This window comes from Arvicanthis niloticus, chromosome 5 (assembly GCF_011762505.2).
Source record: "Arvicanthis niloticus isolate mArvNil1 chromosome 5, mArvNil1.pat.X, whole genome shotgun sequence".
In the NCBI taxonomy this organism is placed as follows: domain Eukaryota; kingdom Metazoa; phylum Chordata; class Mammalia; order Rodentia; family Muridae; genus Arvicanthis; species Arvicanthis niloticus.
The window spans coordinates 64,319,374-64,345,909 of NC_047662.1; the positions used below are offsets into that span (position 1 = coordinate 64,319,374).

The 26,536-nt window shown below is 40.3% G+C and overlaps 1 protein-coding gene across 3 annotated transcripts in view; it reads right to left on the reverse strand.

Annotated features, from left to right (window-relative positions):
* Adamtsl1 (ADAMTS like 1) overlaps positions 1-25,023 on the reverse strand; it is an 877,745-nt gene extending 852,722 nt beyond the window's left edge. For all 3 annotated transcript variants that reach the window (XM_076934699.1, XM_076934698.1, XM_076934696.1), the window contains exon 1: positions 24,839-25,023. In XM_076934699.1, the coding sequence (XP_076790814.1) occupies positions 24,839-24,925 (87 nt within the window). In that variant the 5' untranslated portion in view covers positions 24,926-25,023. The remainder of the gene's footprint in view (positions 1-24,838) is intronic.
* Positions 25,024-26,536: the final 1,513 nt, after the last annotated feature.

Sequence of the window (26,536 nt, forward strand, 5' to 3'; positions counted from 1 at the left end):
GGGCCGATACACACAGAAAAGGGGATGAGACAGAGGCAGAGATTGGAATGAACTGTCCACAAAGCCAGGACAACCAAGGAATGTGGAAAGCCAGCAGGAACTGAAAGGAAGAGAGAACAGACTCTCCCTAGGACTTACAGAGGAAGCAGGGAAGCTCCTGGTGCCTAAGATTTTTTATATTCACATTATTTGACATGGGATGCTAGAACTTTCAGTGTTTTCCTTCCTGTTGTTTGATACAAGATCTTGCTGTAGTTCAGACATACCTCTAACTCATGACCCCCTGCCTCATCCTCACCCTCACATCTAGAAGTCTGGGATTCTGTTAAGTTTTGTGGTTTAAGCCATTTTATGTTGGTTGCAATTTTTTTTAAAGAGTTCATAAGAAGCACATATAACTTCATCTAAGGCAGTGGTTCTCAACCTTCCTAATGCTATGACCCTTTAATACGATTCCTCATGTTGTGATGACCCCCAATCATAAATTATTTTGTTGCAACTTTGTAACTATAATTTTGCTACTGTTATGATTGTAATGTAAATATCTGATATACAGAATATCTGATATTTGACCCTATGGGGTTTGTGCCCCACAGGTTGAGAGACACTGATCTAATGAGTGTCTGCCATGCACAGCTGGGCACTTTTGCCAGAAATCACCCTTGGCAAGGAGAGGGGTTCTGGGCGTAGGGGTGTCTGGAAGTGGCCAAAAGAATGACTCGAAGTCAACTTATGGATCCAGACTGTGTTTTGCTTGATGTAGCTTTTCTAGTCTGCCTCTCTCTAGGTTCTGCTTTCTCTCTGGAGATTTCTCTATCTATATTCTGCTTGCTTGCTATTCTAAGAGATCTCTCTGTCCATGTTTTTTTCTTCTTTTTCTTTTTTTTCTTCTTCTTCTTCTTCTTTTTCTTCTTCTTGTTCTTCTTCTTATTCTTCTTCTTCTTCTTTCTCTCTGCTCTCTCTCTCTCTCTCTCTCTCTCTCTCTCTCTCTCTCTCTCTGTGGGGGGGTGGGGGGGTGGGGGGTGTACCTGTCGTCAGTCTCTCTGTGTATGACTCTGTGTGTGTCTATCTCTGTGTGTGTCTGTCTCTGTGTCTGTCAGTTCTCCAAGTAGTTCTCTTTTTATCCTAAAAAAATTCTCTGGATAGCTCATCTCCTGCAGAACTCAGGTCCAGCCTTTTATTTTGCATAAGAATCCCATTATTTACTCCAGGTTTCCTTTAGATTATCTTATGAATCAGCATCCAGTGACCCCAGCTCCTTAATTCTTAAAAGACAGCAAGCATATTTTTTTCTTAACATTGCAAAAGAATTCAGAGATTTGTCTGCCTTTATTAAGCACAAATGATAAGCCAGTGGGTGGGACCCTGCCCTGAAATTATCATTTCTACACACCTGGGCTCTGTCCCAGGCTGACCTTGAACTCAGGAATCTGCCTGCCTTTGTGTCTTTCTGATAAGCTGGCTCATGAAGTCCCTCATCATTCATATTACATCCTTATATTTTGCATAGTTGAGAAATTACATATTTTCAAACTCATGTAGAGCTCTTTCCCATCACCTTAAGGGCTGTCTTAAAGGTCTCAGGGTTTATCATTCTGCTGAGACATTAGCCACACCTTCCCCCCTGGACTCATGCTGGGTCAAATTATCATGGAATCATTAACATTGACAGAGAGGACATTCCTCTGAGCAGTGTGAAAATATGTGCATCATTACCCAAACAAGCCTTATGTCCACATCAGCCATCAACACTCCTCGAAGGCTCAGTGGGTAGGGGGTGGGCTGTCCCAGTGACAGGAACTATGTCACTCTGTCCTCACCAGGGCCATGCTGGGCTCAGCACACTTTGATTCCAAGAATTAATTGAATTTGGTCCTGTCTTCAGAAATTATGGATCCTTTGTGATTAAACTGACAGAAATGATGTTTAAGTTTCAGAAAATAAGAATGAAAACCACTTGCAGAAACTTGCCCTATAATAACAGAAAAATACCAAGTTCAGTTCCCAGTACAGAAAGTTTCCTAGGTTATAAGCCTTAAGCTTGTAGACCCCTTACATATGTCTTAATACAAGGTAAACCCACAATTTGGATAACAATTATATGACTACTTAGATCACTGTAGTCAAAATAAAAACCATTCCCACCTCTAAGGGAAATATATTTGTCCCCACCAAACCCACAAAATAGACTTGAGAATAGAGGGATAAGCTTGGTGTCTTTCAGTCCTCAACAGTGAATTTTATGTGGCTTTTTGGGATCTGAAAATGAGGCACTAGAATTCTGAGGTGAGTAAAATGTGTCAGGTTGTTTAAGGGAGTCTCAACCACTGTCATAAAAGAGGGCAGGGGGTGATGCATGTAGAAGAGGAGATAAAGGCCAAGGCAGAGATTGATGTCTGACATCTGTTCCAAAATCCTAGCCTCAGAGATGCTCATGAAATGAATGACTGTAAGTGAAGTTTTATACAGTTTTAGACGAAAAAACTTTACTGTATTTTTTTTAATGTATCACAAGAAAGGCTTCTCACTGAACCAAATCAATCAGGACACCAAAAGCCTAAATAGCAATAGGAACTGGCTAGTTATTGCACACAAACTCAATTGTTTCTCATCATCTCTCAAAAATGGCCCCAAAGAACCATGTGCCCAATGTTCACTTAGATCTGCCTCACACTCAAGGTCCCTGTGGTTGTTTAAATAAAATGGCCCCCTAGGCCTAGATATTTGAATGCTTGGACACCAGTAAGTAGAATTGTTCATAAGGATCACAGAATTAGAAGATATGATTTTATTCATGTGGGTGTGGCCTTGTTGGAGGAAGCATGTCACTGGGGATGGTCATTTTAAAAGCTCATGCCAGCCCCAGTTTTTCTATCCCTGCCTTTCTGCTTACAGATCAAGATGAAGCTATCAACTACTTCTCCAGTACCACCCCTGCTTACTGCCATGCTTCCTGCCACAATATTATTGGACTGAGCCTCTCAAACTGTAAGCAAGCCCCCAAATAAATGTTTTCCTTTGTAAGAATTCCTTGGCCAAGGAATTTCTTCACAGCAATAGAGCAGTGACTGAGACAGTCCCATTCCAGCAGCTGGTGGAAGAGTGGCCAATGGCCCTGGAAGTACCAGCTCAGCTCTCAGAGGCTACGGAAACCACATTGTAGTAGTACAACTCCAGGGAAGAGACACAGAGCTCTGAGTGACCACCAGACTCCCAAAATCTCACCCAGCTAGCATTCAGCCATGGGAAGTAATCAGTTTAGACAAAAACATTTTTTAAAATGTTCATCAGGAAAGGCATGCTGCCAGAGATAGCCAAAGAGGCTCACAAGTGGACTGGAGTCAAATGAAATTTAAATACTCCAGTCTGCGGGGGTCTTGACAAGCCCCATCTACCCAGCATTTAGAATGAGCTACAGCTTTAACTGAAACCATTTTTTATAATGCACAGAAAAAGATGATAATCTACCAACTTGTTTCAAATCATCAAATCTGCAAGAATCTTCCAATCTATAGATCCTCGGGTCTGGGAATTATCTTGGTATAGCTCTGATCCTCAATGGAACTTGGCACAAATATCCTTACTTGTCATAAGACAACAAACACGCTTAGGGAACTGTGATTGATAACTTTCTGGCAAATGTCAATCAAAATCCTTAAGGCTTCATCAGAAGCATAAGACGCAGGATGGTGATGACCTGGAATGCCATCTCTGCCAGAGGTTAAGAAAAAAGGTAGTTCACATAAATACAGTTGTTATGCCTCTGGAAAAAATATTTAATTTGCAAATTAGCTTTTTTGAAAGTTTTGAATTGAAAATGGACAAGGTTTGGGGGCTGTGGCTTGTCTCAAAATGGGTTTCCCTAAGAACATTCAGAAAAGACAGCAAGGTAAGGATGAGATAGCTACAAGAGAATTTCTCAAGAGCTTCTCAGTACAGCTGACAATACCTCCTTAAACACACAAGCTCAGAATACTTTTTTTTCATGCTAAAGAAAAATGTTTTATAAAAGAAAGGGGTGCGGGAAGCTCAAAAGCTACAGAAGAAACACTGGGCTCAAATTTCTGTGCCTATTCCCTGGCCTAGGAAAGAATGGCCAGGTTACCTTTGGCTCACACAGAACTACAGCAATGTCATTTCACAGATCAGTTACAACTATATTACAAAGCAGACATGCAACAGCCTCTTTTTTTCTTCTTCTTCTTTAAACAAACAGACACAATTTTATGAGCAGTCCCATGAGATGGAGCACTGGCCTTTTTGTGTAGTTCATCAAAAGACTAAGACTTATCAGGTGATTTGAGATCTGAAAATAGCCCATTGGTAAAAATGCTCTATTTATTAAGGACAATGGTGCCAGGAGCCTGGCCAGAACCCTCTCTAGGCTTGCATTCAGCTAGCAAGATACTAATCTGTATCTATTATGAACACAGCTATACAAGAAGAGCCTGGCAAGGAGTTCATTAGCTCAGGTTCATACATACAGGGTATTTTTAACCCACTTCCTTCTACCCCATACTGTCATGTTTTACTTTACAATTTTAAATGATGATGCAGGGAAGAAGAAGAAGAAGAAGCGGAGGCGGAGGCGGAGGCGGAGGCGGAGGCGGAGGCGGAGGCGGAGGCGGAGGCGGAGGCGGAGGAGGAGGTCTAAACTAGAACTCTGTTGCTCATCGTTTTAGTAATCCCCAATCTCTGAGTCTTGGATTACTTAACTACTCTTATATTCTTGAGAGTGACTTGTCAATCCATTTGTATCCAGGCATCAACTCCATTCTTGTACGTGTGTGTGTGTATGTATGTATGTATGTATGTATGTATGTATGTTTGTATGTGTATATATGAATGAATGATTTAACAAGTGTACTGTGGCTAGAGTGACCTTCTAAACTTGCAGATGCCCTTATGAGATCTGTGGCTGGGGAGTATGGTGATGGAATATAGTCCTTGTGGGGGTATTAAGAGTAAGGACCTATTGGAATTTGCCAAGGAATAAAAATACCAAATGTAGGTAGAAGTTACACATTCCAATCCCTGATTACCATACCACTCATTCAACATTCTCTTCCTCCACCAGGCACCAGGGTGACATTGGGAACTAACAACCAAATCCCTGAATAACCTCTCCTCAAGCTTTGTAAATTGAATTTTATATGTTCCTAAGAAAACTATTTAAAATTATCATTTTTTTTGCCATAGCTGTGAATGGCTATTATTTCTTGAACACATAAACATAGATACTGCTGTGGTTAACAGGGTTTGCATTTGTTTCATAAACATAACTAACTTTAGGTTATTTTTGTCACTGCATAGTTTTGAAAAAATATTTAGTTACGTTAATATTTATCCACCAGTTGATGCATGAAGCTAGATATTGTGTATGTCTTAATCACTGTTCTATTGCTGTGAAGAGACCTCATGACCAAGGCAATTATTATAAAAAGAAAGCATGTAAATAGAGAGTTGCTTCAAGTTTCAGAGGTTTAGTCCATTCTCATCTAGCAGGGAGTATGGCAGCATGTATTGGCCATTTTTATTCAAATAAACACAGCATATATGGGGTAGAGAGCAAGCCAGTCCTCCAGCTCAGTTTCAAAATGATGGGGATAGCAGACATGTAACAAATCTACAAATAAATGTCATTATAAATTACAAATATCACAGTTGGGTATTTAGATGAAGCAATAGAAGAGAGCTGATGCCAACTTTGATAAGACTCAGAAGATCAGGATTTGGGAGGAAAGTGATATTTAATCTCTGGGCCAGAAAAATGAACACACAGTAAGAAGCAATAAGTAAAACAGCCTCTAAATAGAGGAAAGATGGTGTTAACCCCTTGGATTAGGAACAAACTTGACTCTCTTAAGGTCATAATGGAGGGTCCATGAGAAGTGGCAGGAAAGGCCATAGAGTATTGATTCAAAAAATTAATTCAAGAAAATTTGCCATATGTTGAGAAAGGTGTGCACATATATGTCCAGGAATTTTAAAAGTTCGAAAGATGCTTAATAGGTCCACACAAGTAAGAGTCTTTCCAAATTGTAGTATACTTAAACTATCAGAAGAAAAGTTAGCTGAGCATGGTGGTACAGATCTGAAATTTCAGCATGCAGAGGCTGGGGCTGGACAAATTCAAATGCCAAGCCAGCTTGGGCTACATAGAAAGACATTTTCTCAAATAATAAATAAACAAACAAATAAAATAGTACCTCCTAAATGAAAAGATGACTACAAAAGACAGTCTCCAACTTATTAGTCACACAAATACATAAATGTGATGGAGAGTTTTATGTCAACTTGACAGAACCTAAAGTCATATGAGAGGAGGGAGCCTCAATAAAGAAAATGCTGCCATTACAGAAGGCGTTAGGCAAGCTTGTAAGCATTGTCTTAATTACTGATTGATAGAGGAGGGCTCTTTTGTAGCAAAGGGAACACTCAATGCAGAGATAAACTACAGAATGGAAGAATATATCTGGGAACTATTCATCTGATAAGAAAGAACTTCCTAGAACATATAAAGAGCTGAAAAAAACTATTAGAAAAGCCTCAGTTCATGGTTCAGTGCCATGTCATCAGCCCTGAAAATATACATTCAAGTAACATTATGTAGACTCACAGGTTATATTTAATAATATATGTGTATGCAAATAATGTAGGCATACAATGACAATTAATAAAAAAGGAGGCCATGAATTTAATGGGGAGTGGGGGGAGGTAAATGGGAAGGTTTGGAGAGAGGAAAAGGAAGGGAGAAACATCGTAATAAAATCACAGTCTCAAAAATGAACAATGAAATAAAACTAAATAGAAAAATTTAGGGATGTGGGATGGGTTCTAAGAGCTCACCGTACAAGAATACAAACCCACATTCACATCCCTAGCATGCAAATAAAAGCTAGATGTGGCAGTGCACACCTGTAATCCCAGCACTGAAGAGGAAGGAAAGAAGTGGCGCTCCACAGCGTGTTCCCAGCCAGTCTAACCAATCAGTGATCCCCAGGATCAGTGAAGAGACTTTTTCACAAAAAAAAAAAAAAAAAAAAAAAAAAAAAAAAAAAAAAAAAAGGTGAAAGCTGAGAAAAGAAGACACTGATATTGAGACCCTGGTCTCCATATGCACATGTAAGTTCACATTCCCTGCACACACTTACACACACACACACACACACACACACACACACACAGGTTAGGATGCAGAGGACTGGAACCATCAGAAGGTGTTGGTAACAATGCTAATTAGTATGGCCTTGATGGAAAAACAGTGAGGTGGCTCTTCCCTCAACAAACTAGAAAGAGGACAAACAGTATTCAGTGACCCCACTGCTGGAAGATATTCAAAAACATCTAAGTCAGTGTGTGGAGGGAGACATCTGCACGCATACATTTATTGTCTCACTATTCACAATAGCCAAACAAGCAATTAACCTAAGTGCCCACCAATGGATTAATAGACAAGGGAAAAGTGTGTGTGTGTGTGTGTGTGTGTGTGTGTGTATGCACGTGCATGAGTGTGTTAGTGCTTCCCAGAACCTGGGAAGACTATGGGTGAGGAAGGGATGGAGAAGGGATTGTTGGTGGACACAGGGGTACAGGTAATAGGATTAATTTCCAATGCTGTATAGCACAGTAGAAAAACCAAGGGAATGTCTCAAAATAGCTACTGGAAAGAACTTCAAGTGTCCCCACTGAAAAGAAATTTACATGTCTGAAGAAATAGATAAACAGGTAATAGTGATGTGATCATTATACATTGTATAAATTTATCAAAATGCCCCACTATACCACAAATACATAGTTACTATAGTAATTGACAATAAAAGTAAAATTTTAAAGGAATATTTCATATTATAAACAGAAATGATTGCTCATTTTAGAATTTATGCTTAAGTGGTATCAACCCATTAAAACATGTAATTCAAGTTTTCATTCTATGGTTTCTAAATAAGTCTCAAAGAATTCCTGACTACTGTGTTCCAAGTCTTGTGATTAACGAGCAGTGAACAGGGTTTGGATCCTAATCTACTATCTTCCTTTCGGTATGCCTTCCACTCATATCTCAGTCCACACCATGCCATGCAGTAACAAAGTGACATGCCTGTATTAAACATATTCATTTATGGTTCACCTCCCTACAGGCAGTAAGAGTTAAGATACACACGAAAATATGTTATTTCTTCCTTTCATAATTCTGGATCATTAAGAAGAAAAGAATATTATCATCAGACATTATCCTCTATCTTGCATACTGCAATTAATGTAAAACATGAGAGTTCTTGGTTTTGTGGATTTGGTTGAATTTGGTGGGAAGAATGTCATAGAGATTTCATTTCAACAATTAGGTTTCCAAAAAGAGCCCATTAGCTCCATATTTTAAAGAAAAATTGTTGTCTCCTAGGATGCCAAAATTGAAAATAAATGTCTTCAAAGCCAGAAAATGAATTTACATATAAGATGAAATGGAATGCTTATATGTATAACAGTCTTACATGAGAGTAACCCACTCTCCACCATCAAAAACATGAATAAAATGTGATGTGTAGGGGTGTACTAGTCAGCCTCCAAAGGAAAGAAATCCTGGTACATGCCTCCCAAAACCCCCAAATGTTGGTACAAGCTATATCATGCATTATATGGATATAACATTAAACAAATAAGCCAGTTCCGTGATAAAAATGCTTATAGGATGAACCTCAGATAGCAAGTTCAGAGACAGAGAAAACAGAATGGCAGTTGTCAGGAGGTAGCATTGTTCAGTGGAGATAATTTTAATGTTGCAAGTTAATGAATGTTCTGCAGCTGGCGGTTAATCAATGTACTTAACATCCCTGAATAGGATGTTAGGAATGGTTAGGAAACTGGGATGATAACTGATATGATCTCTTCAGTGCAGAAGGAGGAACCTTGTGTGGCAGTTGGGGTACTCTTACAACGAGCCAACTGAAAAGACCCCACAGTGCATCTGTGGTTTTACTTGTGAAATGTTCAGGAATAGTATATGAAGGAAGTCCTTGACTGGTGTGGAGAGGGGCCAGAGCTATGGGAGAGAAGAAAAAGAAGAGCTATTAGCATTTCAAGCCCCAAGCAGGGAAGAAGAGTGGTTAGAACAAAGGCTACAGCTTAAGTCTTCAATTCAATGTCCACTTAAGTCTTCAATTCAATGTCCATTCAGATCTCTTGATGTGCTCACAAGGGCATCAGTTCATTGGGTTGCTCCTACTTTGTTCTCTTCAGTATCCAAAAGGGTCTCCAGGGAGATGAGACCAGGATCTCACTTCAGTTATTTGTTTTAGCTGTTGGAAGGCTTAGAATCAGAGTATGAAGTCCCTCCCAGCCAGCTTCTAGAGTTAGGAAGAAGAAATTTAACCATCATTTAATTTTTAAGGTCAAAGCAACAGCAGGTTTGCCTCTCTTGGCTCCAGATAAGCACTGCAGTGTTGAACTGAGCCAAGGCTGTGATGTCCTATATCTGAGTAACATTTTCCTTATCAAGAAGAAATCACTCATGAGAAATGGTTTTCTAAACATCTCACACAGACTAGCGCCTAATTTCTGGAACTGATTTCTAGGGCTGTTGAAGAAACTTATAATGGCAGCTAAAATTACCACCTCAGACAGCAGAATAAGACGACTAAGAGGTAGAAACTAGCTAGAGAGTTTAGGGGGAAAATACCGTAAGTAACCAGTTCCTTTATTGGTCAAGAGTCCAGCTAGACAGTTTAGGGTAAAAAAAAATACCCCAAGTAACCATTCTCTTTATTGGCTAAAAGTCAGAAATGTTCTTAGTCTCTTAGCATCCTCATCCTTGCCAATAGCCAGAGATACCTGAAGTATTTGGGGCCTCTGATTCCTGACCTGGTTCTTAAATTATTTTAGGGTAATGTCTCCAGAGGGGAGGATGCTAGGGCAGTAATAAAGGCACATTGAGGGAGAACTCCTGATCAAGAGACTAGCCTGATCTGGCCTGGGTGGAGACCTAACATTCCAGTTGGACAGGGACCATGGCCTGGCTAGGAGACCACCCCTTAGGAAGGCAGGAGCACCTCTAGAAAGTAAAGGTTGGTTTAGTCCATGCTAAAGAGATGGGTGAAATAATTCTTTAATGAAATACTGTACCTTCTCTTCCCAGCGTTCCCACCCTCTCCACTAACACAGTTCCTACAAGCTAAGTTCTCAGTAAGTTCTTCTGGGTTTACCAACTTTATCTATCTGTCTATCTATCTATCTGTCTGTCTGTCTGTCTGTCTGTCCATCAATCCACCCATTCCTCTATCTATTTTTACTATCTGTTTCTTTTGGATGCTAGCCAGAACCACAACATATTTGTTCTGATACTTAGAGCTACCTTACCCTTTCTCTAAAGCACCACCCTCTGCCCCACCCACCCACCATAGCTGTTTGCTGCCAAGTGGTGGACCTCCATATTAGTAACTTACATACCATGACTTTTTTTTTCTTCTTTATTTTATCCCCCTCCTCCAGGAAGCTGCAGAGATTTACAACATGTGTGCCATAAGGTTGAAGGCGAGGGTCTTTCAAATTCTAATAAAATTGTCCTCGAGCATCCAAAACAAATAGTTAAAACAGAAAACAATGGTTGTGACGTGTGCTTTAAAGTGTATATAGTTTCGGTTTATGACTGTCAAAGTTTAATTCAAATGCCTGCACAGTAGTGTTAGGTCGTTTATTCTAAAGTATACACATGAAAAATAAAACAACTCAGAAATATCTAGAGGACACCTGGAAGCCTTGAAAAACCTAATGCAAATGAAGCCAAAGCAAGAAATGTAGTGTTCTTGGAATTCCACAGTAGTTAGCACCCTCTTGAACTTGATTTGGGCAATGAGCTGTGAGCAGGGCTGTATCTGTGACCTCTCAATGGAATGTCTATGTAGAGCAGTACACTCCTCTCCCTCCACAGCCTGTCACCAGTGGGTTGAAATGCAGCTTCCATCAGCAAGGAGTATTGTTCCAACATTATCCACCCACATGTGGCCGCACAGAAGCTATGCTGTGTTTGTGGTGGTGCCTGCTTGCTACACATCCCAGCATCTCATGGCACATGTAGACTTCAGAGGGAAATTTCTAGATATGAGTATTTGGTTTCAGCCAATATCAACAAAAGTACCTAATAACAAACAACTTTAACTCCTAAAAGAATATTCCCAGTGATCATTTTCATAAAATGTACAAGATTTTAACAGGTTCTTAAGATGTCTACCCAGGTACACACAACCCATGTGATACCATGAGTGTATATGTGTATTTTGTTTGGCTGGTTTGTAGTAGAGCTGAGAACATTCTAAATAATGGCTCACAAAACATTTCCTTCTTCGCCTCCAAGAATCCAGCAACAGTTGCTGAGCTGCACATGTGGAGAGAAGGTGTTCAGAGGCACGTACCACGTTTCATCAAGTGTCAGGTTCCTGGAGGCTTGGGATGCTTTTCTAAATCAGTATCTGTTAATCTTTCAGGGCATGATGCCTCCAGGGGAAAATACACAGAAGCCTGTTTCCAACAGGTCACGTGAAGGTGGATCAGGGTGGAGGACTTCCCTCTCCCTTTCCCAGCTCGGTCCCCTGCTACAGAGTGACTGAGCTGAAGCAATTCCCAAACATCTGAAAACCATTTGTGAAAAACAGAGGTTACTACAAATAAAGAAACTTTAAGCTGGTGGTTCGTATCTTTAGTTCATGATGTAACTAGACACTAAAATAATAGTGTATGCTCTAGTGGGGAAATTTGCTGCACAGTTATGAGATGTGCTGGCCCACTCCCACTCCCCACCCCCACCCTCACATCCACACACACACACACATCCACACACACACACACACACACACACACACACACTAGCAAACTGAGAACAAGTTACTCAACTTCCTAAGATTTTATTTTTCTACTCCATAGAGAAGACAGATTAGATTAGTGTTTCTCCAAATGTGGCCTTTGGTCCAACCATGTGTGATTGCCCACTGGGAATGTGGGTAAGTGGGGTAGGCACTTGTAACAAACGTAAACTCCTGAGCCTACCCTACTTCCACTGAATCAGAATCAATGAACATCAGTCCAATGAATCTGTAATGAAGTGGTAAGATCACTCAGTGGGTAAAGGTGCTTGCCACCCAGCTTCATACTTCTGTCCCTAGACTACACATATGAAGGATACAGACTCCCGCAATCCCTCTGGCTTCCACAAATGCCCAGTGAATGCATGCGCGCGCGCGCACACACACACACACACACACACACACACACACACACACACAGCACACAATAAATGCAAACAGAAATGCTTTTCAGCTTTTACTTATCCAGCGCCAGCCATTAGTGATTCTGGATTGTGCAGTGTAGCAGAAGTGACTTACGAGCACTAAAGTTTGTGACCACAGATTAAACAAGTTACTAGAGCGGTGGTTCTCAGTCTGTCTGTTGCCCATTCCTTTTGGAGTCGAAAGACCCATTCACAGGGGTCTCCTAAGACTATTGGAAAACACAGATATTTATATTACGATAGTTATGAAGTAGCCAATAACAATAATTTTATGGTTGGGGGTCAGCACAGCATTAACAAGGTTGAAAACCACTGCTCTTAGGCTTCTTCTAGCAATATGGATCTAAGGTCATGAGGAGAGTATAAAAGAAATGTGTAGACCCCATGCCACACTCACTACCCCAAAAATGCAGTCTCTAGTCTGTTACTATCCTAGTGCAAAGCGAAGGGGTAAAACTGACATGAAATCAATGACTATTTCAAACCACTTCCCTATTCATTTTACTTCATCTCCATCATCCACCAAACATACCGACGAGGCCTAAATAAATGTCAATGACACATTGGAGACTGGATTTTAGTACATATATGATATTTCAAGGCCAGATTTTTACATCATGTTAATTCCATGTTCTCTCATAAAACTGTGTCCAAAGATGAACATCAAAATTGGTAAAGCAATAAAAAATGTCTATATTCCATTTCTCATCGCATAGGTTAGGCTGTGTTTACTTAAGCAGAAAATGGAACGTAAACAGTTGCTATAAATGTGAAAACTATTTTAAAGATGAATATAAGGGTGGAGAAAAGGTTTATTATTGTGTTTGGCCACCAGAAAGCCATCTGTAAGCAAGATTCCATGTTCTGAAAAACATTTAACTCTCTCTGCTGTACAGAGGGTCTCAAATCCACAAATAGATCCAGAACCTCTACTCAGCCTCCACCCCAGGTTTGAGTTCGACTCACTCTCTCTTTCTTTCTTTCTTTCTTTCTTTCTTTCTTTCTTTCTTTCTCTCTCTCATTCTCTCATTCTGTCTTTCTTATTCTTGTTGTTTGTTTTGTTTTATAATATTGATAATGCTAGACTGTGACTAAAGACCTTCAATATCTGAGAGCATGCCTCATACCAGAATGAGTCCTTGGGATTTGGAGATGACCCAGGATAAGAAAGTAGAAATAATGGGAGAAAATAAATAGCACTGGCTTCCCATTAAACATGGCAGGTTGAACACTACATTCTCCTTCTTCTCTCCCAGATGCCTGATAAAATAACAGAAAATAAATAAAAATGAGAAGAGAACTGGCAAGAAGACGTCAGACAAAAGATGCCAATAAAGTTTTGGAGTAGGAAGACAATGTAGCTTGTTACTGAGTAGTGCAACTGTGTCTCTAGTGAAGCAGGAGGATGGGGAGGCAGGCCACCTTGACCTGGGCGGGGGCACTGTGGAAGGGCTTTGTGCTTGGGGGTGCCTGCTGCTATGGAAAGGGTGCTGAAGTATGCCTGGAGTTTGGCATATTGGCAGACCACTGTCATAAAATAAAACAGTACATAGCCCTATAGCAGAACATGAGAGAAAGACAAGAGCTGTAATTGACAGATATGTAATCCAGGAAGGCAGTGACTAATAGGTATCTCACAAAAGGCAGGCACGTAAGACATTAGAAAGGAATTAGGAAAAGTCCATAAGAGTCAATATTCTCCAAGCAAAGTGACACAGATTCACTGAGGGCCACAGATAACACAACACAACACAACACAACAAATTTAAATAACCAAAGCCTAGCATCATAAAACATTACCATAGTAGTCAAAACACTAAGGATGCAGGACCAATTCCAGCCCATCTGCCCTGTCTGCACATCACTTATTGAAGCATGGATTTACCTACTCAATGAGTCTGCTCTCCTGCCACAGTGTCACATTCAGTAGCCGGGTCACAGACAGCATGACCCACAAACCTTAAACATTTACTGTGTCACCCTCTGCAGAACAATTTTGATAGCTTCAGAGCATGAAACATGGAGTAAAATTCTCAGAGTTTCTAGAGACAACACCACCAAAATTCAGGCTAAATACACAGGAAATAGATGAAAGGAAGGTTCACACACCACCTCAACAACAATATGAAATCCGAGAAAAGCACTACAATGTAAGGGAATGTTAGTGAGGACAGGAGCAGGAAATAAATTATTTTCAACTTAGGGCTGAATGCCATGGAAAAGAAACCTCAAGTGAGCCGGGCGGTGGTGGCGCACGCCTTTAATCCCAGCACTTGGGAGGCAGAGGCAGGCGGATTTCTGAGTTCGAGGCCAGCCTGGTCTACAGAGTGAGTTCCAGGACAGCCAGGGCTACACAGAGAAACCCTGTCTTGAAAAACCAAAAAAAAAAAAAAAAAAAAAAGAAAAGAAACCTCAAGTGAGAAAACAGAATAGTATTCCAAATACAAAAACAATTCAAAATTTCATTATTTCACCCATTTGTTTGCTGGAGGTTGTACAAGGATTGACAAAACAAAGCCCAGGGAAGGGTCTCCCTCCCTCTGTGAGTGGCTGTACAAGGCATGGGTGGGAAGACAACAAGACCTTGAAAAGAGAAATTCAAGCAGGGTAGAGGGTTACCTGTGAATGGAACTGTACCTCAGCATGTGGAAAGCGCATCAGAGGTGTATGATAGCTTCCCAGTAGCACAGAGGAATGAGTGCTAGTTACACCAGCAGAGGGCTTCTATTTTAACCAAGGTGATTAGTAACCACAATTTTAAATCTAGACGGCAAATGAAGAGATATCAAAAATTGAAAGCCAGAGAAACAGGAATGGAAACCACTGTGCACTATTAATCCAGCCCTTTTGTGATGACTAGGACAGCAACCAGATAAAGTCAAATATTGGTAAGAATGTGCAGAAACTAGCATTACTGTGCTTAGCTGGTGGGAACATGTAAAGGTATTGCAACCCTGGGAGTCTTTCAGGGATTAAATACAGTATTAGGTATGTGCCAAGGACAAATGGATCTATGTCCACAAAATAATGTGCGTTTAAAGCAGTATTATTGGTAACTCCTAAAAAGCAAGACAAAAACAAGATGTCCATCAATAACTGAACTCTGTGTTTAATAAGTAGGATGTTACTCAGCCATGAAGAGGAACCATTAGCCTAAATATGCTAAACGTTAGGTGAACCTGAGAAGCACTGTACTAAGTAGAAGCCAATTACAAAAGTCCATATATTAGAAGATGCCACTCATGAAAATCTATAGTCAATAAATAATATGGATTCACGTTATTTAGGAATACATTGAAAGGAGAGTTACATGGTGTGGTGGTTTGAATGAAAGTGGGCTCCATAGGCTTATATCTTTATAAGCTTAGTGCCTAGCTGATGGACTGTTTGGGAAGGGCTTGGAGGCCCTGTCTCACTGCTCTCTTCCTGTTCCCTGTGGATCAGGATGTAGAACTCTCAGTCACCTCCCCTGAACTGTGCTGGCGTACATGCTCCCCACCATGAGAATAACAGACTAACTTTCTGTAATTGTAGGCAAGTCCCCAGTTAAATACTTTCTTTTCTAATAGTTGCCTTGGTCAAGGCATCTCTTCACAGCAACAGAACAGTAACAGAGACACAAGGTGGTATCTAAAAGATACAGAGTTCTTTAAATTTTCTTTTTAATTTTTTTGCCTATCATACAAAGAAATGGGTTTCACCTTTTTTTCCCCATAAATATTTATGAGTATGCTTTGCAGGGATTTTGAGTTAGCAAAAGGTGTAAAATTAATCTTGGTAATGATTACACTCATCTGTAAATCTAACAGAATTATGCATTTAAACTGGGAGATTATGTGGTGAGTCGTAAGTCAATAGTTTAAAAGAAGAAAGATTTAAAATGTACTATAAAACAGAGTGATCAGCTTCTTAGAGACTGCCATGATTATAATATATGCATCTTACCAATGACTTCAATGTGATCGAAGACAATGAAAGGATGAAGAAAATAGCCTGTGAAGTTACATCATACTGGACTTTAATTAAATGCATGAAGAAATCATATTCACATCAGACTATAATAATTATGAGATAACTAACATTAAAAATCCTAAAGGCTTAGAAATGGTCATCTAATATTAATAAGGGTGAATGAAGTGTACTTTAAAAAACACATTATTACCGGAATAGAAAATGTCATTTGATAGAACTTAAAAGTGCCATTTGCCAAACTGGAATAGTACTGTTTAACACTTCAGTATATATCAACACCAAAGCTTCAAAATAAATAAAGCAAAGTCAACTGAACAAACATATGATAGGTAAAGACTTCACTAACTCTTCTATCAAAATTTAATACAATAAATATGTAGACGACCAGAAATCATATAAAATATTACAACAGTGTTATTATCCAAGCTGATTTCATTGATATCTACAAGCAAACCAAACAAGGCAGACCGGCCAGGTAAGGGTGTAAGGTTGTTTAAGTCTTTCTAAGTACACATAGAATATTTGCCAATAATGGCCATTTCTAACCCTAAGACAAGTGCCAATAAATTAGGATTCAAGTAATATAGTTTCTCTTCTGACCAGAAAAGAATTACATTAGAAACTGATAACACAAAGTACTTAAAATTTGCCAAATATTTAGTGGCTAAAAAATACACTTCTAAATATCAATGTGTCAAAGAAGACATAAAATGCAGATAAGAGAATATTTCTGAAGAAAACAAAAACTATCAAAAGACATGATTGTGCCACTAAAGTAGTGTAGAGGGAAATGTGCATTATTAAACCCTGTGTCTGAAAAAAAAATCCTGTATCACTGACTTCATTGAAAATTGAAAAAAATAAAGAGATAAAAGTGCACACTAGAGTAAGAAATGTTAACAAAGGTTTACAACTGTCTGTTAACTTCAGCTCCTGGGGATCCAACAGCCTCGTTTGGCCTCTGTGGGCACCAGGCATGGATGTGGTGCACATACATATGTGCAATCAAACAACACAGACATTTACAAAAACAAGATGTCTCAATAAAATGAAAAATCTACTGAGAATATTGATCAGGAAAAATATCAATATCAATATTGAACATGATATTATGATCCAATATTCTTAATAGTATTATACTTAATAAGAGAATATTATGAACTGTTTTATGCCAATACGTTAAACAACTTAGATGGCATTAGAAAAAATAAAAAGACAAACCATTAACACTTGTCTGGATGGCCTATCTTCTCAAGAAACTAAATTATAGTTATGAATTCTCTCACAAAATAAACCCTAGATCCCAATGGTTTCAATGCTGAATTTCCAAACATTTGAGGAAGTACTCATATGCAAGCTTTTTCAGAACATTGAAAAGCAAAAATCACTTCCTTACTTAGTTAATGAGGCCAGCATTACTTTGATACAAAACCCCCCAAAAATTTTTAAAAGATTTTATGAATTAAAATTTATAATTTAAAAATAAAAAAAAAAAAACAGAAAAACATCCCCCATGGACATGGATGCAAAAAAAAAAAAAAATCAAAACACAGTTTAATAAATTTAATCCAATAATATCTTAAAGATTTTCTTAAGCAACCGTATTGTGTGACTGTTTTAGCTGCATGTATTTAGCTGCTGTACTATGTGCACGCATTGCCTAAGAGGGTAGATAAAAGCATCAGACTCCCCTGAGTCTGGAGGGATGTGGGTTAATTGGAAACTAACTCAAAAATGGCAGCAAGTACCTTTAACAGCTAAGCCCTCTCTCCAAGCCTGGAATAAATTTAGAGATAATACTAATAACACAGTGTTGGTCTTGAATGGCCTCTGAGATGCCCAAAGGCTGAGGTTGTTTATCCCAGAGGGGAGTGACCAGAGGGAATTCCCACTGGGACAATAATTGAAGAGGAAAAACCCACACTAAGTACAATAGCACTATCCAGTATGGTGGGGCCATATGAAATAAATGTGGAAAAGAGAAATTGAGCCATCATGTGCAAACCCTAGGTTTCCTGAATTAGAGTGTCTGTTGCTACTATATCAGATGCAGCTTCTTCAGCCCTTCCATGAAGACCCAACAGGAACTATCCTGGGAACTTGCGGGCCTTCAATTCTTGACTGAATAGCTACTGGGTTCACTGGTTCACTGTGTCCATGTAGACAGCAACCATTGAACTATCTAGTCTCACAACTGTGTAAACCAATTGTCCTGTTTAACACACACACACACACACACACACACACACACACACGAATATGAACATGCTAATTAGATGAAGGAGAAACCTAGCATCCATTTTTGCGGGCTTTTTTCCTTTCCATTTCTCCTTTCCTCATTCTTTTTCAATTTGAGACAGGGTTTTGCCATGAATTCCGGCTGGCCAGTACATTAGCCTCCTAAGTGTTAGGATTATGATATACCATGACACCCATCTTTAGCATCATTTGTGCTTCCAAGGTTCTCATGAAATAAAGAATGAAATGAATTACCTCAACCATTTGAGGGAACATAAAATCAACCAACAGCCAATATCACACTTCATAGGAAACACTGTTCTTCCCCCACAGAACAAGAACAAGCAACGTTATCTGGCTTTATTTCTGTACAACCTTGAACTAAGGACTCCAGACAATGTTATTTCGCAAGAAAAAAATAAATTCAAGATTGGCAAAATGTATTTACATGGCATGGCCATTTGAAAACCAAAATATAGAAAACCCAAAATGAAAATAACGACATGCTACCCCAACAAGTAAGATATAATTATTCATAAATAACAAAATAAATAATAACAACTCACACAGTAAATTAGTTTAGTAAGGTTTCAGATCACAATAATGATATACAAAAAACAAGTATGTTTGTTTACAGAACAAGAAAAGGGAAAATGGAAACTGAAAAGTTTAAGAGCATCAGCATTTAAAATAGTATAAAAGACAAAATATAAAGAGTACAGGTCAGTGGTGTACTAAGCACCTACCATGTTTGAGACCTGGGCTACAGCTCCAGCATAAGAAAGAAGTGGGGAGGGGAGAAGAGAATGGGAAGGAGGCCAGAGGGAGAAAGATAGAAGGAGGGAGAGAAAAAATTCAACCAAAACTTGTGTAACATTTGTATACTGAAAATCATCAAATATTAATTAGAATAACTAACCAATACAGACATGTATAATATTCATGGATCATAAGACTTGATATTGCTAATGACAAGCCTCCTCAAAGCAGATCTAGAAATTAAAACATTCCCAATCAGCTCTCTGCCTGCATTTTTAAAAACTGGTGAACAGATATAAAATACGCAGAAGCATACCTAGATCAAAATCCTTGAAAATGAAATAAAAGAAGTGAACTTCTGAGTTCAAGACTTCTTATCTAAGAGGTGCAGATACAAAGCACTTGCCTGGCATGTGTGGAGGCCCTGATTTCAATCCCCAGGACTACACAAAAATCAAATTCAATTTAAAAAGGCTGTAGCAATATAGTACCCAGAAGCATGGCAGGAGATCTGTGCACTGGAACACAATAAGGAATCTAAAAATAGACCCATGCACCTATGAACACTGATTTGATAAAGGTACACAGACAATTTAATGGAGAAGGGGTAATATTTTTTGAGCTGCACTAAAACTGTGTATCCACAGATGAAAGACAAACATAAAGCCATATTCTGCATCATATACGAAATATAACTGCAAATCAAATATACACTAAATAAAAAAAAAAAAAAACCTAAAGATGTTATATGTCAATGCGTAAAGCCCTGTGCCTCTGACCTAGACAAATGTGTCCTCGAAAGGATCAAAGTAAAATATCTCCTTAAAAACCATTCAGAAAGTCCAATTGCATCAAAATTAAAACACCCTTGACGTCTTGCCGACTTATTATGATTCAGAACTGACTAAGAGACATTCCCATAGGAATATCCATCCATAGGTGCATATTCAAAGTGGTGTAACAGGTAGGGAGACCCTGGATGTGGGCAGCACCATTCCACGTGCTAGGGTCATGACCTAAAGAAGAATCAAGGAAGCTGAATACCAGGGTTCATGTCATCTCTCTCTCTGCTTCATTCTTCACTGTGGACACAGCATAGTCAACCACTTCATGCTCCTGTCACCATGCCTCTCTGCCGTGATGGACTCTATTCCAACAGTGAGCCAAAGTAAACCTTTCTTTCCTTAGGCTGCTTTTGACATCTTTGTCACAAAAATTGGGGTGTGGGGGACAGCAGCTTACTAACTACTATCCAAAGACATTATTTTGAAAAACAAGAAGACACACCAAAGACTTGTAAGAAAATAAATTTAAAATATAAATTTGATAAAGTCTCATGGCCAGAATATATATATATATAAAAAATTCCTGCATGGTCAACAATAAGAAAACTAGCAACCTAATAATGAAAAAAAGATTTGAACAGAAACTTTGCTAAAGAACGCAGCCATGCGCTAGATTATGCTCCAGTGACTACTAACATGACAGTGGTTCTATAAGATTAGCCACAACACATACATGCATTGTTTCTGAGTACTCTGAAAAACTGATAAGTATCTAGTGTTGCAGTTTCCCCTGTCAAGGGATGCCTGAGTATGTTCACTTTCTAAACAAGCTAATGGGAAGATGCGCAGCATGTTTAATTACCAAGAAGTTGCAAATTTAAACTAAGACCAAGTTATCATTATCTGCATGGCTAAAAGGCACCAGGTGTTGGCAAGGATGCAGTCATATATATATATATATATATATATATATATATATATATATATATATAAACAACAGTACTTAGTTCCTGTCACCCACAGGGAACATACTTCTGGACCTAAGTAGTTACATAAAACCAGAGGTAGTACTGATGTGACATCCTGAACATACTTGTGACATAAGAGATGTAAGGTAGTAAATAATAATAAATATATCAAACAATAATGTTTTAAGTTTTTAGAAATTATGACTTGCTATCTCTAGCAATTCTCATCGAATTTTTTTTTCAGACCACAAGTAACAAAACTACAGAACTCAAACCTGTGTATAAAGAGGAACCATCTGCTCTAGAACACTTTGATACTGAGTTCTTAGAAAGTTTTGATATGACCTATGATCTAAGATAAACATTAAACTACTAACACTTGTAAGGAGACAAATGAAACCAAATGTCTATGTGAGACATGTGCACAAGTTTTCAGAGAAACTTCTATTTATAACAGCCAAGGAGAGAAGAGATGCACAGGCTCTCCACAGGTGCAAGACAATATACAACAAACTGACAACCTCCCAGGAACAAAAGGCACAAAGGTGTTGCTTCATGGTACAGCATGAATGATCTCAATTATGCTGAGTTTAAAAATCACATTAAGTGATAAGAGTGTATCATTCCACTGACAGGAAATACTAGGAAGTGTCATTTACACTACCAAAACATTGTTATTTGCCTGCTGGTGTTGGCGTTAAAAGAATGAGAGGGAGACATTTTCAAAGGCCATGACAAAATTTTGTAAATATGGTGTCATCGAGGTATGTCTGTGTTAACACTTGCCAAGTTTTACATTTTAAACCTGAACAGCTTAGTGTGTGCCAACTCTATCTCAAAACAATACCAATAAAACAAATAGAATGCCTCTAAGTACAGAATCTGAGCTCAGGAGATTCCTTGCTTGGGCAATTAGTTGAAGCATTAATTTTTTTTTTCAAAGCCCAGAGTTAGTTTTTAACCATGCAGAGTTCTCATTATTCTGGCAAAATAAAAGACAATAAAAACAATAGCAATTACAGAACACAGAAAAAGACACATTCTTCCTCAAGGAACTTAGTTGAGAATGGATCCAGGAAACCACCAACTCTTTCTGATATTCATGGGACTATATCACTACTGAATTAGTAAAGATACCATTTGAAATACTGCCATGAATGAAAATATTCCTTTGTTTGAATGAACGACCATGGATTAAAAAGTACTGTTTTAAAGCAGTAGTAATGGGTTGTGTTTATTACCAACATACCAGTTGACCATCCTCATCTGTGCACATCCTTATGTGGGAACAACTTGAGTAATGGTATAGAGTTGGGTTCGGCTTATGTAATGAGGCTAATCAAGCAAAACAACCAGCTTTGGGGGAACCTAAGGGGATGAGCTGAGAGATCTTACAAAATAAGAGAATAACAATCCGAAGCAAAAAGAAATAACTCCTGAAAGCAGAAAAATAAATAAGAAAAAAAAGAAATGTTGGCTTTTCAAACAATTCTCGAATACAAGGGAATTGTTCTTTGAACTACTGGTGCAATTGGATTGGGAAGCAGGTCTTCACGACCTCACTCCAACTGTGGGTTCCATACACTCAAGACATGACTGATAACACTAGCATATTCATGCAGCGAGTATTTTAATATTAAAAGCATAAGGACTATGCAAATTCCCAACAATGTTAAAATCATATGACACTGGCTACTGGCTGTGAACTGACTTCTTTACTTAACATTAAATATCCTCAAAGTTCTAACCTGTTTTACTTAGTGATTAGGAAAATGTCCATGTGTGGGTTTTACTAAAAGAAGACACTCAACTATAAAATAACTACCATAGTACTCTCCCAAGCAAACCCTCAAAGGAATATAGAAGGACATATCAGACGCCAATACCATATTAAACTCCTCTCTTCCTGCCTCTGATCTGTCTGCTTCCTTGTATGGAGAGCAGCTGAGGAGTGGAAAGGAAAGGCCCACTTAGACACACAAGGCCCAACTTTGCGTTTATAAGCTTCCTCCAGGAGTGGTTGTGATGCAGGGCAAGGAGGACCAGTGTGCAGGGTTTGGAAGATCAGTTTGCTCCGCATGCCAAGAAAGCCCAGAACGACTTGAAACAGGTTTGAGTAAGCAACACATTTGAAGCAAAAATCAAACCAAAACAAAACAAAATCCCCATGAGCGTTAAGAATATTCATTAGTGGGTCATTCAACACCTTTGTTGGATTCAATTTAGCAAACAGTTTATCCAAACCTCAAGCATGAGGTAGAATTTCTCTCTGTGTGAACATTTTAAAGGAGATGATGAAGGGGTTGCCTTGATTTGCTTTGAGGACCTGTCTGGTACTGTTGGTGTTTGGTGGTACCATGTAGAAAGCAAGGTCCTCAAAGCAAGACGAAATGAAAAGTTAAGAGCCTCCGTCAATGACCGCTAAGATTCTGGAGGAAGCTGGAGGAAGCTTCATGCCAAGTCTCCAGAACTTATACTTAAGCCCCCTTCATTGTTCTTAAGTACAGATTGGGAGTCATGGTTCTGTACCAACTGCTCACCTCAGGCCAAGGCATTTTTGAGCCCAGGTTTTAATCTAGCAGCAAAGTGCAATCACCTGGGAGCGATTTGTCCATTGCCACAAGAACTCCCAAAGATAGGTCATTCTACTGGGCTCTACAGCTGAAAAATCTGCCACGGATCAAGGCTGGCAGAAACAAAACATGCTTATAACTAACACCATTGTTTCTAGTATGATCCATCCCAATCTAGGTGGATATTTGAAAAGTTCCATTACTGACCAAGGCAGCCTCTGGGCCTCTGTCCCAGCCTGCTCTGGGCCTCTCAGGAGCATTCATGCCTGATCCTCTCTGTCTCCAAACGTGTACCGCTGCTGAGAAAATAACCACTAACACAGAGATACAAAAACGAATTTCAAAATCTAAGTAAAAGCAAAGGAAGGAAATCCCCCAATTTGGACAAGTCTTCATAAGCAAAGCAGAGGAAGGGAGTCTATCTGGCGATAATTCCCGCTGAGAGTATTTGGCCATTTTCCCAAAATTACCAAAGTAATCCTGTAAAAATCACATCTATGTAGGCTAAATTATGAACAAGCTTCCCAAATCATGGGTGCTAATTAAAAGTTACCTGTCTGTTAAAAGTCATTCAAAGGTGCCTCACACTTTGACAGGACCCCCCCCCCCCCTTTGGGTTTTATACTCTCAGGACCCTTCTTGGGGGGATTCAGAATGGGGGTGGCCAGAACCAATCCTGAGGCAACCTCACTGGCCACTCCCCCACCCACCTACCCACCTGACATGTTTCTAGGAAGCCCACCTGTTGTGCAGTTCTCACATCTTATCCAGCCCCCCCACCCCCCACCCCCACCCTGTCACAGAGGAACCATGGTGACAGTGTCAGTTTTTCACGGGACGCTGGAAAAGTTGAAACCAGGACGACTGTGGCAGTATCTGAGCCTTTCCCAGGAAAGCAAGAGACCTGGACTCCTGGACTCAGCAAAGGGCCGAGTTCAGAAGAGGTGCGGGCTGCAGGCACTGGGAAATGACACCTCCTGGGCTCAGCCTCTGCCTTCTCCCCTGACTCTGCCCAGCTGAAAGCCAGACCTGGGCGCAGGGGAGAAGCCAGGACAGGGTCCTGGTAAGTTTTGCCCAGAACTTGACTACGCTGACTTGGAACTTGACGCTAGCACCCGCGCCAGATTCGACCATCCACCACCTGTCCCAAGCTCCCGAGAAGGCTCAGCCTCGGGACAGAGCTTCCCGAAAAAGTGTGCTTCCCGAAGTGACCAGCTGGGGTGGGGAGTGGAGGTTCCAGAAGGGTTGGAGACGCGCTGGCTGTCCTACCTGTCCTGCGACACAGAGGAGGTACCAGGTGCCACCGATGAGGCGTGCCAGAAACCCCGGGCGGCTATGCGTCACCAGCCGCGCCATGGTCCTGGCGGAGACACGGAGCGGTGACTGCGGACCCCTGGCTGGCAGGCGCAACACAGGACCGGGTGGGCGCGTCTCCGCAGCGGCGGTGCAGCCTGGCTGCTTTGAATGGGAGCGCGTGCGCCCGGCTGGGGGCGTTCCGCGTGAGTGGGGCAGTCCCCGCCCGGTGGCTGTGCGACCCCGCCCCAGCACCCTCCTGCTCCTCCCTCTAGGGTCAGCCAAGCGCAGTCTGGGCAAAAACTAACAGGGCTGCTCGCTGCCTCCTATTTTCTTCATTTTTAAAGAAAGGTCGCGGCTGCCCGCCTTGCTCCAGTTTGGAACGCCACCCTGGCCACCCCGAGAAGGAAAGGTCCTTCGGGTGCTGGCGTTTCGCGAGAACCAGTGCCCAGGGCCAGCCCTTAGTGAGCTCATTCTTTAGGCTGGTTCTCTGGGGGGACCCAGCTGCCTTTCGGGCTGCGCCAAAGTCTCCCGGGACAAGGGACCATTAAGAAATGTGTAATCTCACAGACGGGGACAATGCAATGCCTGTCGGTAGGCATTTGTCCTCAGATCGCTCACGATCTATCATTTTACGATTCTATCATGAAACTAGTTTGCTTTGTGGTCGAGTCTGGTAAAGGAAAAGTAGCCTGGGGCCCACAACAGTGGGTTTGGAGAAACTGGAGGTGAAGCCAGTGCCACGCACCGCAGGGGACCCAAGAGGTGGGTTCAACTTGGTTGGTTGTTTTTCTCTCCTTTTCTCTGGTCTACATTTTTAAAATTATACTTCAAACTTATTCTGAAACAAAATAGACCTTGCGCTCTGTTGAGGTCTTTTGCCACCGGCCCCAGTTCTTTTCTTCCTGAAAGCCCTGGAGTCTCTTGCCCAAAGCATCTTTATAAGAAAGCAAGTCTCCACCCTCCCAACAGTCTTCCAGGCCACTCCACCCCTCTCCAACCTTGGCAGCAAAGCTGAAAGAGGCGGGGAACTGGCCCCACTTCAGTAAACTCAATGATAAGGGGAGTCAGCCCTGCCCTCCTGAAATCACTTCTATAAAGTTCCCATGTGCGCTCACTCAGATGAACCCAGCGACAAATTATGATACTGCCGTACTCCCTAGCAACCATTCACTCAGTCTACAGATTCCTGGACATCTTCCTATCCGCTGGGCACTATGCTTAAATGTCGTTGCCCATCAGGAACTGAGGCCAACACGGAATGAGAGGCAAAGCTATGGCCAAATTGTTTTAAGGAAATAAATACTAGACTTCTCAACCTCAATCTTTGTGTGTGGACTTGCGGTTTTGCCATTTGTTTGTTTTGTTGTGGGGGCGGGGTGGGCTGTTAAAGGGGCGTTTTCTCAGAATTTACCTATTTTCTCATGATGTGCATTTGTTGAATTCCCAAAGTATGAAAAAAAAAAAGTACTTTTGTGATTTTACATTCTGGGATGCTAAAGCTCAGAGGTCAAATTCGTTATAAATTGCGGAGGAGCTTTACATCGAAAAAAAAAAAAAAAAAAAAAAAAAACGTAAAGAGGAAAGAGCAACACACCCGCCAACACACACAGCACAGAGCCTGTAATGGCAAAGATTTTTCTATGGAAGATGGAAAATGTGGTATTAGGATGG